The 15829-nt window shown below is 55.4% G+C and overlaps 1 protein-coding gene across 3 annotated transcripts; it reads right to left on the reverse strand.

The window, feature by feature from the left end:
- Positions 1-316: 316 nt before the first annotated feature.
- RIMS3 (regulating synaptic membrane exocytosis 3) lies at positions 317-15829 on the reverse strand. Of its 3 annotated transcripts, none has more exons than XR_012620981.1 (8): positions 15760-15829; positions 12697-12966; positions 10433-10574; positions 10217-10329; positions 8570-8671; positions 8324-8463; positions 7476-8120; positions 317-7358 (listed from the first exon to the last, which is right to left on the reverse strand). XR_012620981.1 is itself a non-coding variant. In XM_074807209.1 (7 exons), exons 2-7 carry the CDS (start codon positions 12914-12916, stop codon positions 7908-7910), a joined length of 930 nt encoding a protein of 309 aa, XP_074663310.1. In that variant the 5' UTR covers positions 12917-12966; positions 15760-15829; the 3' UTR covers positions 317-7907. The 3 variants fall into 3 exon arrangements, 1 of the variants encoding a protein (XP_074663310.1); XR_012620982.1 differs by having other exon boundaries at positions 317-3434; positions 4034-8120; XM_074807209.1 differs by having other exon boundaries at positions 317-8120.

Raw genomic sequence — 15829 nt, forward strand, 5'->3', positions numbered from 1 at the left:
GTGTGAAAGTCTGGGGGGATTTAGGAGTCACCTAAAGAACAGGTATGAAGGCTGGTTTTCCTTGGGTGTGTGGGTGGCTTTGTGCAGCTGCAGGGGAGGGAGCTCAGCTAATTGTGTGAGCCCTGAGCTGATGGTACTCTGCGTGCATATTAATTATGGTATTTCTTTCCTCAAGTCAAAACCCGCTCTTGTCAGAAAAAAAGAGGGTTCCTTCCTCCCCAGCGTATCTGGTTTGGAGCAGGGGGAGGGTTGGCTTTCTTAAGCTCCACGTGGTTTTGGGCTGGATGTTTTGAGAAGCTCAACTCAAGCACAGAAAAAAGTTTTCAAGCTGGCTTTAATCATCTTCACTTGCTGCCCCAATACTGTACATGCAGGTACAAGCCAATGAAAATGTGAATACTTCAGTTTTTTCCTCCTTGGGAAAACTGGCTAAGAATATTTTACAAAATAGCGTGCACCCTCACAGCCATCAGTCCTGCTGCATATAAACCACAAAAATACAAGAGTTTTACATTAAGAAAGACCACACACATATAAAACATTACATAACACAGGTATAAAATTGCCATTTGCTTCTTTTTAAATCTATTCCCGTTCTCAAGTATCCATCACAAGCCCATCCCCTTGTCTTGAACACGGAACTGGGGCTTAAAGGACCCCACATTCACCCCTCTGCGGCATTTATTTTAAAGTGGAGTTGTTAAACTTGCGAATCTGTCATCAAAGCCAAGTTTATCACAGAATACGAGTGGGCTAGTGAAGGCAGCCAGATTTGTTCACTTATGCAATTACATCCTGGCTTCCAGAAGCACAAAGCTCCCCAGGGTGAGTGTGTCAGTCCTGTCCGAGTTCTGCAACTAACTCTCCTTTTCCCTGCAGGTAGCAGCTGCACGCGGACAGACGTCAGCTCGACGTGTGCCACCCGCCTGGTGAGCTGGCTGCTGCCTCTCTCCTTAGGGATTGGAGGCCAAGCTCGTAGTGACAATTAACTCGTGGCTGACGGAGTTCTGACAACTTCCCAGTCTAATGGGACTCTCTTGGTTTAGGTAATTCTTTTCAATGCAACTTGCTGGGGACTTTAGGATGGAAAATGTGAAGTAGCGTAGATGTCTGTGTCCTTGCTTGGCTGTATCGCTCTCGCGGGACGCACCCCTGTCAAGACACTCGCTTTAACCTTCTGAAGCCTGGGGAAGGGCTACGGTTAGAAACGGCTGCCTGAGTTGTCCTGGGTGCCTCTCTCACTGCCTCGTACCTTTAACAGTCTTGGACCCTTTTATGCCCTCTCGTGCTTTTTAGGGGGCTAACGCAGTTTAAAAGGCATAGGCTGTGTTTAAAGACGGGTGAGGTATCGGTAAAATCCCTCACGTGACTTGTTTGGGAATATAAATTCTGATTTTTTTGATAGGATGAATGCTTCAGTTTGGGTGCTTCTAAAAAATTCACTGGTGCTTTTTCTCTGTATGTTTGTGGGGGTTTGGTTTTGTGTTTTTTTTCCCGTGGTGCTGTTAGCAATCAAATTCAAGGACAAACTTCAATTCAGACTTGGGAGCTGCTACTTTACCAAGTGTTGTTACCAAGACAGATGTATATGTTTTTACAGTTGAGGTATAAACTTCTGAGATTAATGACAGATTCTTGAGTCCTGGATAATATCTTAAATGATCCAGGTGCTTGTTCATAGCTTAAATTTGAGGTGGGGAGTAGGACAACATGATGGGGAAGATTATTTACTTTTAACTGCATGAAAAGATCAAGCCCTTTTAAGAAAACAAGGCCACCAACTTCAAAGTGCTAACATTCAAGAGGCATCCGCTGCCAGGGTCCCTGGCCAGTTGGGTACAAAGAGGGGGTGCTGCTCCTTCCAGAGGCCCTCTGCCATCAAACATTGCTCACGTCTCACTGCAAGTGTTAGGACAAAGGTCCCTTTTTTCAGCGAGCGCTGGGATCTAGCAGATACACACAGACCGATCCCGTTAGCGAACTGGATCGATGTTCAGTACCTGTCCCCCGACGGAGGGACTCCCTCTCCATCTGTGCTACAGGCAAAAGCTTTAGTGAGGGCTTAGTGCCCCTCCAAGAGCAGCTGCGCTGTCCTCGGCATCCTTCGGGACACTCGCCTCCTCGCCAGCCCTTCGTGGGAGGGGAGGGCGACAGGGGGAGCACGACTGCAAGTGCCCGCCTGCGTCGGGCGAAGGGGCAGCCTTGGGAGCACTATTTCTCTCTGTGCTTTTTAACAGAGAGAAGAAAGGGGGGTTCCTCCTGTCTGGCCAAATCATCCCTCCCTCCAGAGGAGCACTCTGGCCTCTTGCTTCCCTTGCCCTGTAGCTCAGCGATCAATAGTGCAAGTGCCAAAGGAAGCAGAGGTGGAGCTGGCAGGAGCCAGCGTGGGAGCAGGTGGGAAATGCACACCCCGTAGAATTGCTCTTCATTGCACAGTTACAACAAAAAATAACCTGAATGTGATCGAGTGCACTAAGCTCTGGTTCTTAAAAAAAACAGGAAAAGGAGGGGAAGAAGAAGAAGAAAAAAAAAAAAAAAAGAATGAGGTATACCAATAATCGGAGCTCCAGCCAGGCACAGTGGTCACACCAGCTCTTGCGCCTTGGTGGCAGCTGCTTTCTCCCGGGTTCCCGGCTGCTGCCGCGCTCCGTCCTGCGGCGGTGCCCGAGGCGGATGGTCGGGGTTAAACAGTGTGGCGGTTATTCAGACAGCAAGACAAACACTTAGGCCCTTTACTGTACATTTTTTCCAAGTCTACTTTTAAAACCTAAATCTTCCCCAAATACGGACCAGCTCAGTTAGGGTGAGCGTTATTGTCACATCTGGGCGCTGAGTCTGTTTTGGATCACTTCAGCTGTGTCACACGTAGCACGTCTTTACCCCACCAATTCCAACCATGCTTATTGCAGACACTTTTTTTTCCATAGGAAGTCTTTTCTGCAGCCTTTCAACCTTCTTTTTAGCTCATAAACGCAACTCTTGCACCTCTAACAGCCAGCCAAGGGTTGGGGTGTTTTTTATGCTTGTGAACGTGAAGTAGAAGGAAGACTTCCAGTTGAAACAGCTTTGCTAGAGAACCACTGGAGCGGGCCGTCATGCCTTTGGCACATCACGGGATGCAAACCGTGCTTTTACTGAAGGTAACTTTACAGATCTGTCTGGAGGCATGAAAACCCAAAGAAAAGCAGAGAGCGCTCTTAATATCTTTTTCCGTCTGTGATGCAAAACACATTTAGACTTTGAATTCAGCCATCGAGAAGAACGGTGCCTGAACACTGTTCCTTGACCTTTAAAATGCAGTTATTTTCCAAATCAGTAGCCAAATGCACACCCTTAAGGAAGTTTACAGATGTGCATTGTCCAAGTGTTTCACATCAATCTGGGAAGAAGTGTCCGAGTCAACTGGAAGAAGGTAGAAGGTGGATTCTTTATGCCTGAAAAAACATCACCAGTGCTGTTTTTATAAATAGCCTTAGATCAGTAAAGACCCTTACAGTGTACTCACTGCTGCTGAGTATCTGCAAGCCCACTTAAAGAAGTGAAGGTACTTCAGTGTTAACTCCTCTCACGTGCACTGATGTGCACAAACGTACAAAACAGGCTTGGCTCCTCCAGTCTCATCGCTGCTGGAGCAGTCGCGTGAGACAGTGACCAGAAGCGATTCCCTGTCAGCGAAGGGAATCCTGATCCCGCTCCCGCAGGAGTTTCTGGTCTCGTATTTGCAGTCAAAAGCTACATCTGTAACTGCTTCTGGAGAAAAGGTTTTAAGAGCTGGAAAAGGTGGCTGTGGAGGGAATGCTTCCCACCGTCTCAGCTGCTCCGTGGCATTTCCCAAAGCCACTGAATAGGTTTAGTTTTCTGATTGCTGACCAGGTAGTTGGTTCTGTATCTCACTTGATTTCAGGAAAACTATGTCTAAGCATCTTCTCCCCACGCTTTCAACATGCTATGACGTTGATGAAATGGGAGCTAATTTCTGATTAAGCCCAGAAGCCTGGCCCACCTTCTGGTGCCCTAGAAAATTATCACTCACCTTTGGCAAATAAAGCCCATTCCAGGCTTGTAGAAAACCCAGGGCTAACTTAGACCTGGGCGTGAAATCATGTAGTGTTTTCCGTGCTTTGCTGCGTGGCTGTGACTCTTTTTTTTATTAGAGTTCAGGGGATGTTTAAGTATCATTTCAAGGCTGTTTTGGCAAAATCCATCCTTGTTACTCCATCAGGGTGCCTTGATTCTGACACCAGCATCCACTGTCAGCTGCGCTCTAGTAAGGTCATCTGTGTCTTGGGTGGGTGCTACGTGCTGCTCACTTACTGCTGAGGGTGCTGGGCATAAAACAGGCTGCAAAGCTGCTTCAGTTTAATATGAATTATTCTTTCTAGGGGAAAATACCTGGAAAGTCAAATGATTTGAATTTCCTTTCCTGATGGAAGGTGGAGGAAAGGAAGGAAATAATCTAACACATAATGCCTCGTCAGTGCAGCCACTTTCTGCAAATCATATAGTACATTAAAAAAAAAAAAAATGCCCTTTGCAATAAAACATTCCCCCAGAAAAAAACCTGGAGTCCAGAAGCTTGTGGTTTTTCGGGTGTGTTGCCTGTAGGAAGCAACTGGGTGTCTTGGCTTTTTTGTTCTTGTTGTTCGAGGGGGAAAACATCCGACACGTGGTCTCATGGGTTAGGAAATGAGAAGGAGCTGATGTTGCAATGTAAACGTGATGCACTTCGGTCTCCTCCTGTTTTAGTTTCTCCACGCAAGTCCAAGGTGGGTCCTGACCCAGGTGCTTCCCCAGAGAAGTGAGTACCAACTCCCTGCGGGGACTGGGCACGTAGTGCTGGAAGTGAAGAAGTTAAAGTCTTGATGGATTTCAGTTAGTCTAGTGAGTAAGTGACAGTCATTTCACGTCATGGGCAGGGTGGCTCCACCTTGCTGGTCTCGATGAGCAGGAGGAGTCGTTCCCACAAAGCCGTCATGTTGCAGCAAACGAGGATTCACCACTGAGAAAGAGCTGGGGGACGGCCTGTTCTGATGTGAGCTACGCTGTTCCCCTCCAGTGCATCCTCAGTCTTAACGGTAAAAAATAAGCCAAAATATTTGGGTTTTCCCTGTTCCCTGGAGTACCCGGGTGTGCCTTCCAGATGATAATTCTTTGCTCTGAGTTTTCCACGTGCCAGCAAGGGTAGGGTTTTCAACTGGTGCAGAACGAGTGAGCCTTTGTCTAGACCTCAGGCATCTGCACGCCCGGCTGACTCGGTGTTGCTGCTGCTCTTCATCCACTTCTGTTCTCTATCTCAAGAACAGCGTTTTCTTGCTCATGAAGAGGGGGAGTAGTAAAGCTCTGCAGCTCGCTGCAGGAATGTGCAGCCAGCGAGCTCTGTGCTGGAAGGGGAAGGGGGTGGGATGCTGTGTCCGCACCAGCAAGCAGAAAATACCCACAGAGCTCCCTGCTCTGCCCACGCTGCTCTTCCACCTCCCCGTGGACGTGGTTATTGTCCTGCCACAGGCAGATTTTTCATTTTTTCTATTGAAATGGAGTTAGTAAAGCAAAAGCAAATAATTTTAGCTTGAAGGAGCAGAAAGCTTTTCCTCTTAAGATGCCTTCTCTCATGTATATTCAAAACTCCAGCATGCCGGGGCAGGGAGAGTTTAGCCTCATCCAGGCGTCGTTGACCTCATATAACTGCTTCGTGCTCTGGAAGGAACGTCATGTTCAAACCATTGTTTATTCCTGTTTCAGTAGTCAGGGCACCGAGTTTGCTTCCTCAAACTGCTCGAGACAGTGCGTCTCATGGTCCTGCGCATTGCCGTTCAGCACGAGCTCAGAAATCAGCAGGTATTGCTCTAGCAGATGAGATTTAATCCTTTACAAGGCAGTTGTTGGGGTCTGAAGCAGACCCCTCTCCATCCCCGGTCAGCAGCATCCAGCCTACTCTCCTCTCAGAGGTCTAGAGTGATTTTGATTTGGTAAAGATCCAAAGTCCACGACAGCAGCTGAAATTCCTTGACACGATGTCACTAAAATCGTGGTGGTGTGGGGTAAACCAGCCACCGAGCAGTGGAGTTTTGCTGACCCCCGGTTTTGGGTTTGTGGAAGGGACAGCTTCATCGCAACAGTCTTTTCCTTCAGGTTTGGTTTTGTTCCGTTGTGGCAACAGGTTCGAGCTGGTTCGTTGTTCCTGGTGTCACCAGGAGAACCACAGGTTGGTTTCGTTGTGCTCTGTGCATTGTGAAATTCTCTGCTTTGCCAATAAATAATTGTAAAAAATCCCAACTGTGCTGTGGGTTGATTTGTGTTAAAGACTGAAGGTCAGAGCCATCTGGTCGGCAAAAATTCCCTATTAACCTTTTGTCCTCTTCCAGTCTCAAGACTGCTCCTCTTTTGGTGTGTTGGTTTTTTTCCTCTCTTTTGGAAACTGATCCTTCAGGACAGTCATTGTGTTAAGTGTATTTTATGAAGAAACCAGAGTTTCTAGTGGTGTCTCCCCTGAGTATTTTCAGCAAATTTCATTAGGCACCTTCAAAAAAAGCTTCCGTAATTCTCGGTTTTGCTACAAGAACTGGTCCCTCGGGGGGAACCAAAATGCTGCTTTAAAAACAAACAAACAAAACATACAAACAAAAAAAACCCAAAACACTCATCCTGATAATAAATTCAAAGCATCTAGTCCTTTGTTCGTAACCTCTCAGTCACCCTAATTCCAGATCAGCAGAAGATGCTGTTGAGATGTTCCCCTGTAGCGTACCACCAAGTCGAGAGTCAGAGAAAGGTGCGTCCTGCCGCGGGGCCTGGCAAACCCTCTGCTTCTACTTGAAATTCAAGTAGACCCGAGGAGGGGACCCCAGACCTGAGGAGAGCACCTCAGACCCGAGGAGAGCACCCCAGACCTCGAGCTGGCCCTCGCGGGAGGAAGGGGCAGGGAGGCAGACGAACAACCAGCATCACGGTATTCCTGCTCCGTCGGGTCACCTTCTCCTGACTCGAATTTTCACGTGAGGCATCACCAAGTTTCTGTTTCGGGTCTTGCTTTGGCCGTACAAGACCACGGTCAGTGGTGAAACACGAGGATAAGACCAGCGTATGCTTAGGTGAGGTGAGTGCACCTTTTTCTGTTCTCTCTCGCTTTGGCAATGTCACTGGTCACAAGCTACATGCTACCGAAAAAAAAAAAAGTTAAATAAAAAAGAAAAAATGGCCACCAGAAGTGCTTGCTCAGTGTCGCAGGAATTGTGTCAGAAAACAAACAAATGGGAAGTGACTGGCAGATGTTTCCGGTCAATCCAGAGTCTCTTAGATATTGCAGAGAGTGAGTGTGTTGTTAGCACGTGGCAAGCTACATAATAGAAGATGCTACATTCCTTGGAAAGAAAAAAAAAAAAAACAGTGCTGAGTTGGATTTTTTTTCTGAGGTTTTTTTTCTTTGAAAAGCTACCTTTTCCTCAGAGGCAAGGAAATGAAATCGAAGGAAAAGAAACCTCGTCAACATGCTGCCTGCAGCGGCGCTGAATGAATCAGACCGAGCTGCTCTCGCCAGGTGGTCAGGAGAGAGACGCGTCGCTTCGATTCCGACGGGACGAGGTGCGGTAACAGTCTCGGGATCGGTCGGCAGTCGCAGCCCTCGGTCTGCCTCACGGGGAGGGGGTTTTCTTTTTGCTTCTCCTTCCCCCTGCCTCAAAACACACGGCCCTCGCTCCCTCTCCGCCTTCCCCCTCTGCACGCCAGGACGCGTGCTCGGGGAGGAGCATGTCGAGAGCGAGTTTGTTTCGGGAAGGAGATTTTTAAAAATAAAAAAAAAACAAAAAAGGAAAAAAAAAAAAAAGGACAGGGTATTTACAGCTATCCACTAACAGTTTTGGTAGGTCAGGATGTCTGCGTCCCCCTCCCGGCCTCTCCCACCCACCTGCCGCCTACGGGCAGGAGGGGCTGGTGGAGCTCTCCAGGGAGGACTGGGAGAGGCGGCGCGTCAGGGGTCCGATGCTGGAGTCGGCCAGCGAGGAGGTGGGGAAGAGTTTGTACCAGCCCGCGACCGCGCTGGAGAGGTCAAGCTCCTCCAAGACGATCTGGGCCATCCCCATGAAGCACTTGTGGTCCATGCGCCCGTAATCTCCCCAGACAATCACCTGTGGGGCAGAGAAGGCGTTGGGGGGAGCTGCCTCGCTCCCAGGTGGGAGTTTTGGGGAAAACTCAGCAAACTCGGCGTTCCCAGCTGGAAGGGACCTGCCGCGATCGGGGTAGGGAGGCTGAAGGGCAGCAGTGAGGACGCTGTGTTTCTGCTCCCCTGATCCCTCCCTGTCCCCAAGTACCTGTGCCGGGAGAACATCACCTGCAGGACTTTGCCCTGGGGACTCTCCTCGAAGAGCAGAGGCTGCTGGTACGACGGGTCGCAGGTTTTCTTCACCACCTTGGTCTTCTTCTTGGCCAGGCAGACGCCGTTCTCCAACAGGTAAACTTTCACGTAGGTGGCTGCATTGGAAAATGGGCGAGAAACTCTTGACTCGGAGCAGGCTCCTGGGCTGGTCCCAGCACAGCACCTCCATCCCCAACCCCGTCCCTCCCCACAGCCACCTACCAGGGATGGACTTGGAGCCCATCTTCGGGATAAGGCCCCTTGCCTGGATCACCTCCACCTCCAGCTGCCCATTGCGGTCAGCCATGCCGATGTGGACATCGCCTAGGCGGAGGGACGAGACGCGCTCAGCACCCTCCCCGACGGCCACCTCCCACCAGCTCTCCCTTTCGGTGCTGCCAAAAAGCAGGGGGGGGGGGAGATGTCATCTCCAGGGCTAGCACCCCCACGCCGCTGCCTGCTCCCCAGCCTCAGCACACCCAGCATCCTGCCCCCAGGATTTCTCGTGGATTTGGAGGAAGGACGAGCTGATGTGAAGACGCTTGGATTTGAGCAGCAAAGGGAGAACTGGGTGAGAGCCCCCTCCTCCCCGCCAGCTCCATCCCACGGCAGCCTTGCAGGGGGATTTTTTCCCTCGTGATGGGAAAAGGGGCTGGGATTAACCGGGGCTGTGCCTCGGCCGGGCGATGCCAAGGGGGCAGGCGAGACCCTGGCAAGAGCGGGAGAGGCTGGGGCAGGAGGGGTTGGATGCTGAGCACCCCACCAGCCCCCATCTCCCCGGGGCACTTCACTGGGGTCCTTCCCCGCTCCCTGCGGAGAAGCATCTGCAGGAAAAAACGTGGCCAGGTGCCTCTGGAGCTGGGTGTGAAGTTGTTCTCCCACTTACGCCCTCCCGCTCGTACATACGAATATCCCCCGGCCGGCGGGTCCCCGTCGCTCGCTGCCTTGTGGCCCTGGGGAGGGGGGAGTGGGGACGGGGAAGGGGCGAGCTGATGTCCCAGTGGGGTTTAATAGGAGCGAGATGAACCTGGATGTTCTCAAAACACACTTGGTGGTTCAACGGCAAGTCAGGCCCAGTGCCGGGGGCTGCGCGAGGAACCGGCCGGCGGGAGAGGAATGAGCTGATGCTGTGGTGGGGGATGGCAGGAGCCGTAGGGATTCGGTGTGTGGGACCTTGCCCCAAGGGCAGCCAACGTTGTTCCCTCCCGGGAACAGTGGGCAAACACAGAGGCGTCCAACTGCCCCCAGTTCCCTTCCCTCCCACTGGGGGTTAATGCAGGGCCAGTGGGACCAGGTCCCAGGGCTGGGGGGGCAGGACGGGGGACCCTGATCATGGTGACCCCCTGGGGCAGCTCTGGCCTCTCAGCAGGACACGGGACAGACACCTTGGTGTGCCCTGGGAGCAGCTGGGGACATGCTGGCTGGAAACTGAGACTTAGGGCGTGACTTTCTATAACCATTTTGGATTTAAAAGGGAAAAATGGAACAAAACACGGTTTTGTTGGGTCCCCTCTGCAGCGGGATGCTCGGGGGAGCCGATGGGCAGCAGAGGGGTCAAGGAAGCCTTGGGAAAAGGCAGAGCTGCTGCTTCCCCTGGGGTGTGTCCTTCCCCGAGCCCTGCATGGGACGTTCCCCCCCTCACAGAGCATCCCCAAGCTGTTTACCGACCCAGCCCGTGCTGCCGGCATCGAGCCCGTCCCCCAGCACCGGTGCCCTGCCAGGAGCCCGCAGCCACTTTCTCCCCCTCAGCCTGGAGCCTCCTTTTGCACCACCCAGCCCCGCACCAGCCACGACGCAGCCCTCGCTCTGGGGGGCTGGAGCCGGCACCCCCATCCCCGGGACAGGGAGCCCCCTTGGCCGGCCACTCACCCATCGGCGGGGTGGCCAGTGTCTGCCGCCCCACCAGCTGGCCCGGCCCCAGCCCGTCGAGGAAGTCGCTGAACTGACTCTCGGCGCCCAACCGGGTGGTGGGGAAGATGAACCTGTGCCGGGGAGAGCAGGGAGAGCATCGGGCTGCCGGCTCTCGAGCGAGATCCTCCGGGAGGGTGCCCAGCCCCGGCTCCCGTCCCCCCCGCGGTGCCTTACGTGCCGTCAGAGCTGTTGCTGTTGGTGCTGCCGTCGGTGGATTCCCGGCTGCCTTGTCGGGTGACCCTGGTCCTCATCTCCACCGCGATGCCGGTCTCTGTGCTCCGACGGATGTTGCTGCGAAGCTTTTTGGGGCCACCCTCTGGAAGCCAAAACAGGGGGTGAGACTGGGAAGTGCTCGCTGCCCCCCCCCCACTCCCCACCCCTCCTGTGGGACCAGATGGAAGAACCAGGGTGCGGCGCATGGCCAGAGCCTCCCCGTGTGCTGCTCCCTGCCCTCCTTCACAGAATCCCAGAATCATCTCAGTTGGAAAAGCCCTTGAAGCTCCTCCAGTCCAACCATGAACCTCACCCTGACCATTCCCAACTCCACCAGATCCCTCAGCGCTGGCTCAACCCAACTCTTCAACCCCTCCAGGGATGGGGACTCCCCCCCTGCCCTGGGCAGCCCATTCCAACGCCCAACAACCCCTTCTGCAAAGAAATCCTTCCTAAGAGCCAGTCTGACCCTGCCCTGGCGCAGCTTGAGGCCATTCCCTCTTGTCCTGCCGCTGGTTCCTTGGCTCAAGAGACTCATCCCCCCTCTCTGCACCCTCCTTTCAGGGAGTTGCAGAGGGCCATGAGGTCTCCCCTCACCTCCTCTTCTCCAGACTAAACCCCCCCAGTTCCCTCAGCCGCTCCCCATCAGACCTGTGCTCCAGACCCTGCACCAGCTCCGTTGCCCTTCTCTGGACACGCTCGAGTCATTCAATGGCCTTTTTGGAGTGAGGGGCCCAAAACTGAACCCACTCATCGAGGGGCGGCCTCACCAGTGCCGAGCACAGGGGTCAGATCCCTTCCCTGTCCCTGCTGGCCGCGCTAGTGCTGATACAAGCCAGGATGCCATTGGCCTTCTTGGCCACCTGGGCACACCGCTGGCTCCTATTCAGCCGGCTGGCAATCACCCCCCCCCAGGTCCCTCTCTGACTGGCAGCTCTCCAGCCACTCCTCCCCAAGCCCTCAGTACATTCTGCATCGTGATTTTTACAGACTTTCCCTGGGGATGAAACCCCGCAGGACCCTGTATGGGCACACACGTCCCGGTGCCACGCACACCGAGCTGGAGAGCCACAGGCTGCCCCCGCCATGTCCTAGCCCCGTCCCCCCACGGATGCCATCGCCTCAGCCATCTCCCCCACCTGCTGAGACCTGCCAGACTCAGCTCACACGTGCTGACACCATCCCAGCCCGCTGCCTGGCCTGTGCTGCTGCCAAGCCACCTCGCAGCCTCCAAAAAATCCCCAGGGCCCTATCAGCATGTGCCGATGTCCCCGTACCACAGAGGACAGGCACTCCCAGTGCCGCAAGCGGGCCCAGCCCCCACACTGACTGATCTCTGTCTTTCTCCACGCGGTTCCACCATCCCCGCAGCCACATGTCCCAGGCGGTGGCAGATGGCAGGAGGAGGAGTGTGGCACGAGTATCCACCGCTGGCATCGCCGGCAGCCCCGCTCCTGCCATGTGGGGGTGTGTGTGTGTCGGCACCGTGCCGCGGCTGCTCCTGGGGGAGCCAGGTTTGTCCTGCTAATCCAGGGCTGCCCCTGTGGAAGCGGTTGCCTGAGCCTGGCAGCCCCCCCCCGAGCGGGCGTCGCTCCCCTGGGCACTGGCAGCCAGGAGGGTCCCGGTCCTGCCGTCCCCAGGTGAGGTTCTGCCCAGCTCTGGCACTTTTTGCTTGGCTTTTGGGGATAATTATACCCCTTCAGAAACACTGCGGATGTGCAGGGTTGGAGGGCTCCAAATTAACTCGTTTCTTTATAGAACAGTTCCCAAATCATGAAATGCCAACAAGAACTGGAAGAAAAAAGCAGTAACTAGAGAAAAGGCCTGCACTAAAATGAGCATTTTGCTTCGCCTGCCCTTTAAAAAGCTATTTTAAGCATTTAAATATTTCCCAGAGCCAGACCATTTGACAAGTCCGTTCTCCGAGCTCCCTCCCTCTCTGCCCTCAGCCAGGACTGGCCATTACTCTGGGGGGGGACACTGACCCCAGATCCCCCACACTGGCAGAGCTCCGGCAACATCCCCACCTCAGGTTTGCAGATGGTTTTGGCACCTGGAGAAGTGCCGGTGTGTCGAGGAGGGGGATTTACAAGGGGATTTTTTAGGTGTCTTCGTCAGACACGGGCAGCTCGAGCGTTGCTTTGGGCAGTCGGGAGCGCGTGGGGCTCCTAAAGCAAAGGGCCAAGGGGGGGAGCTGGCAGCGGCGGGGGGCGCAGGGTGCTCACCGGTCTGGTTGAGCTGCAGCGTGCTCTTGCTCCACTGGGACAGCCCCACGATTGCCACCATCTTGGCGCCCAGGCTGGAGCGTCTCTTCTTGCTGGCGGTGACGGCGACGGAGTCGGCGCTGCCCCGCGCGCTCTTCTCGAGGTTGTACATCTCGCCGCTGATGCTGGAGCTGCGGACGACATTCCTGGCCGCCGAGGAGCTGGCATCCCCGTTGAACATGGTCAGCCGCTCGCGTGCTCGCCCGCCCCGGCTCTGCTGGGTGGGATCAGCTGCAGGGGGAAGCCGGGGGACGTGTGAAGACCAGTAACGCCGGGTGGTGGCACTGGCCGTGTCACTGCTGTCACACCCAGAGCAGCCCCAAGGGATAGACAGTCCCCCAAGGCGCTTACAAAGCCATGAAATTCCGCTGACACAACCCATCGGGACCATTTTTTTCCACCCATGGGGGCAGGGGCTGGTGAGGGAAGGGGTGCAGGACCCCCCCCCATGCAGCCAGGTCATGGGGTGACGCCCCCAGCCCTGTCCCAGCGCCCTGGGGGACGTGGGGAGCCCCTGAGTCCAGGTGGGCAGAGCGCTCGGTGTGTCACCAACCCACCCCGCTTACAAGTGGGACTCTGAGGCTTGGGGACAGCCCTGTCCACCCCCACTGAAGGTATCCAAAATTGCAAGCAGCAAAGTTCCTCCCGCGCATCTCCTCCTCCGAACAGCGGCTGCAGCATCCCTACGTGCTGCTCCGGGCGTGCCTCTGCTCCAGCCCCAGATGGCTGCCTGCCCCGGGGGCTGGATGTGGCCCCGACCCCGCAGACCTCACCGGGCTGCTGCTGGGGTCCACCGTGATGCCCTGGCAGCAGCCAGTGCCTGGAGGGGCCCCGCAGATGTGCCAAGGGTGACGGGGTGACAGGGACTGTGGCTTTTGCTGCGACGCAGCTGCCAGACCTCCCCCCACCCCAGCACAGTGGCTGCTGCTTTCCCTTCACCATGAATATTTAAACTCCAGTGGGATGGGAGCATCCATCTTCCAAGGAAAGGTGAATTATTAACTCCAGGCCAAGCGAAGCCACTTTATGATAATGGATGGAGGGAGCGCCTGGAAAAATATTTCTCTTTCAAGAGGGAAAGGTGGCCACAAACGTAGAGGATTAGTTATGGCTGGGAGTGGGGGAGTGGGGCAAGGTGGGGGGTTTCTGCTGCCATCAGGGGAAGGAGCTTCGCAGGGGCACGGTTGGGCCAAGACCTGACGGGAGCCGTGGGCTCAGCTCCAGCACCGCTGAGCTCACAGTTTATCAATTACAGAAGGGATGCGAACAGGGGCAAGTGGGCAATTAGTCATTAATATTGTTAATGAGCTCCCAGAGAGCAGCAGCCCATCCACGTTTCCCTTCCGGCTGGTGTTTTCCTCCCCTGCTCTGCCCAGGCTCCCTCGGGCGAGCGTGTGGCAGTGACCCCTCGCTGTCACCCTCCCCTCCTCACGCCCAGCAGGACCCCGGCACAGCCACTTGCGTTTGGCAAGGTGTGGGGTATGCCACGACCGTAGCACACGCTTCCCCTCGTGTGCATGTGGGATCTTCTGCCCTCGCTGCTGAACAGACGCTTGCACGAGGGCTCGAGCCCCTCAGATAAAGCCATCGGCACTGGGCGAGCACCAGCCCCTCAGCCCGGAGCCACCCGGTGTGGCCGTGTGCTGACGGGAAGCCAAGATGGGTGAGAGCAGCCAGCAGCACTCACCCTATGCTCAGCATTTGCTCAAGATGGGTCAGGGCTGAGCTACGACCTTTGGGACCTTTGGGACCCCTGGAATGAGCATTTTCCCACACCTCCAGGCACCCTCCAGGCTCCAAACCCGCTGCGGCCACTCACAAGGGCTGGGGTTGCTCTTGGGAAGCCCCTGCAGCAGGGAACGGGCCCCAGACGCTTCCCCAGGTGCAGCCCCCACGCATCCCCGGTCTCACGCCGCTTCCCTTCCCCTCGCCTCAGTTTCCCCACCTGCAAACCCGACACTAGACTGTGCCTAAGCAAATGCACGTCCCTTTGCACGAGGGCTCAGCCAGGCGCAGCGCCCAGCTCAGGCCTCTCCACGCAACGTTACGGTGAGAAGAGTCAGGGGACAAGCGAGCCCCGTTATTTCTACGGCCAGGAAAACACAAAAGGCTCCTGCTGCTGTTTTCCCCGCCCGGTGCTTCGGCCACCACGAGAGCACTGGGCTCTGGTGGAAGCAAATTAGATCAGGAGAGCGCTAATGGGATCATTTCCAATGCAACACACACAAGGATAATCCACCGCAAAGGAAGCGGAGCGCGCGCTCCTCAGCCCAAAGGATATTCTTTACCCTGCCCATAATTTTACCCCTTATCTCTTCTCACAATCCGCTTTGGCCTCTGCGGAGAGCGGGTGCCGGACGGGGCGATCAGGGAAGTGCCCAGTGCTCGGTGCTGAGATGAGCTCGGCCGGAGCCTGTGCCCGAGCACCAGAGTCCGCAGCTCCCGACGCTGCCTCTCCCCCAGCTCCCTTTCCCCAGCGGGTGGGGGATTCAAGGAACGACACCAGGTTTCCCTTCACCCCTGCTCCCTCTGTATTTTATTTATTCTCTATATTGCAAACCACCGGGATTCAGAGAGCCCCCTCCCTCCTTGCCATGGAAACACGTCCCCAAGCCGCCAGGGTGGGGGGCAGCACCCACAGCCCCCACCAGCTCTTACCGCCACCACGCACCGTCCTTGCGGGAAACGACAACCACCACCGCGAGCCCCGAGAAGTTCCCCCACGAGCCAGCCCCGGTTCCCCCGCGGGCCGCGATGGCTGCGGGATGCACGGAGCCACCGGGCACCGGCCGAGCAGCCGGGAGAGGTGTCATGGCTGTAGCACCCCCCCGGCTGCTCGGCGGACACGCAGCCAGCGCCCGATGCACAACGCGCAGCTGAGCACAACCAGCAGGAAAACAGGTTCCCTGTTGCATTTGGATCGCCGCCGCTGCGGCGCAGGAGCCCCGGTGAGGCTGCCGAGGCCGAGCCCTGCCCTCCCCACACTGGCACCCCAAAGGAAAAGAGGAGACGGAGGCATCTTACCGCCCTGCGCCGGTGGAGGAGGACTGGGCAGCACCCACCCAGCTCTCCCTGCCGAGGAGGCTCAGCCCCC

Source organism: Strix aluco, chromosome 26 (assembly GCF_031877795.1).
Source record: "Strix aluco isolate bStrAlu1 chromosome 26, bStrAlu1.hap1, whole genome shotgun sequence".
NCBI lineage: Eukaryota > Metazoa > Chordata > Aves > Strigiformes > Strigidae > Strix > Strix aluco.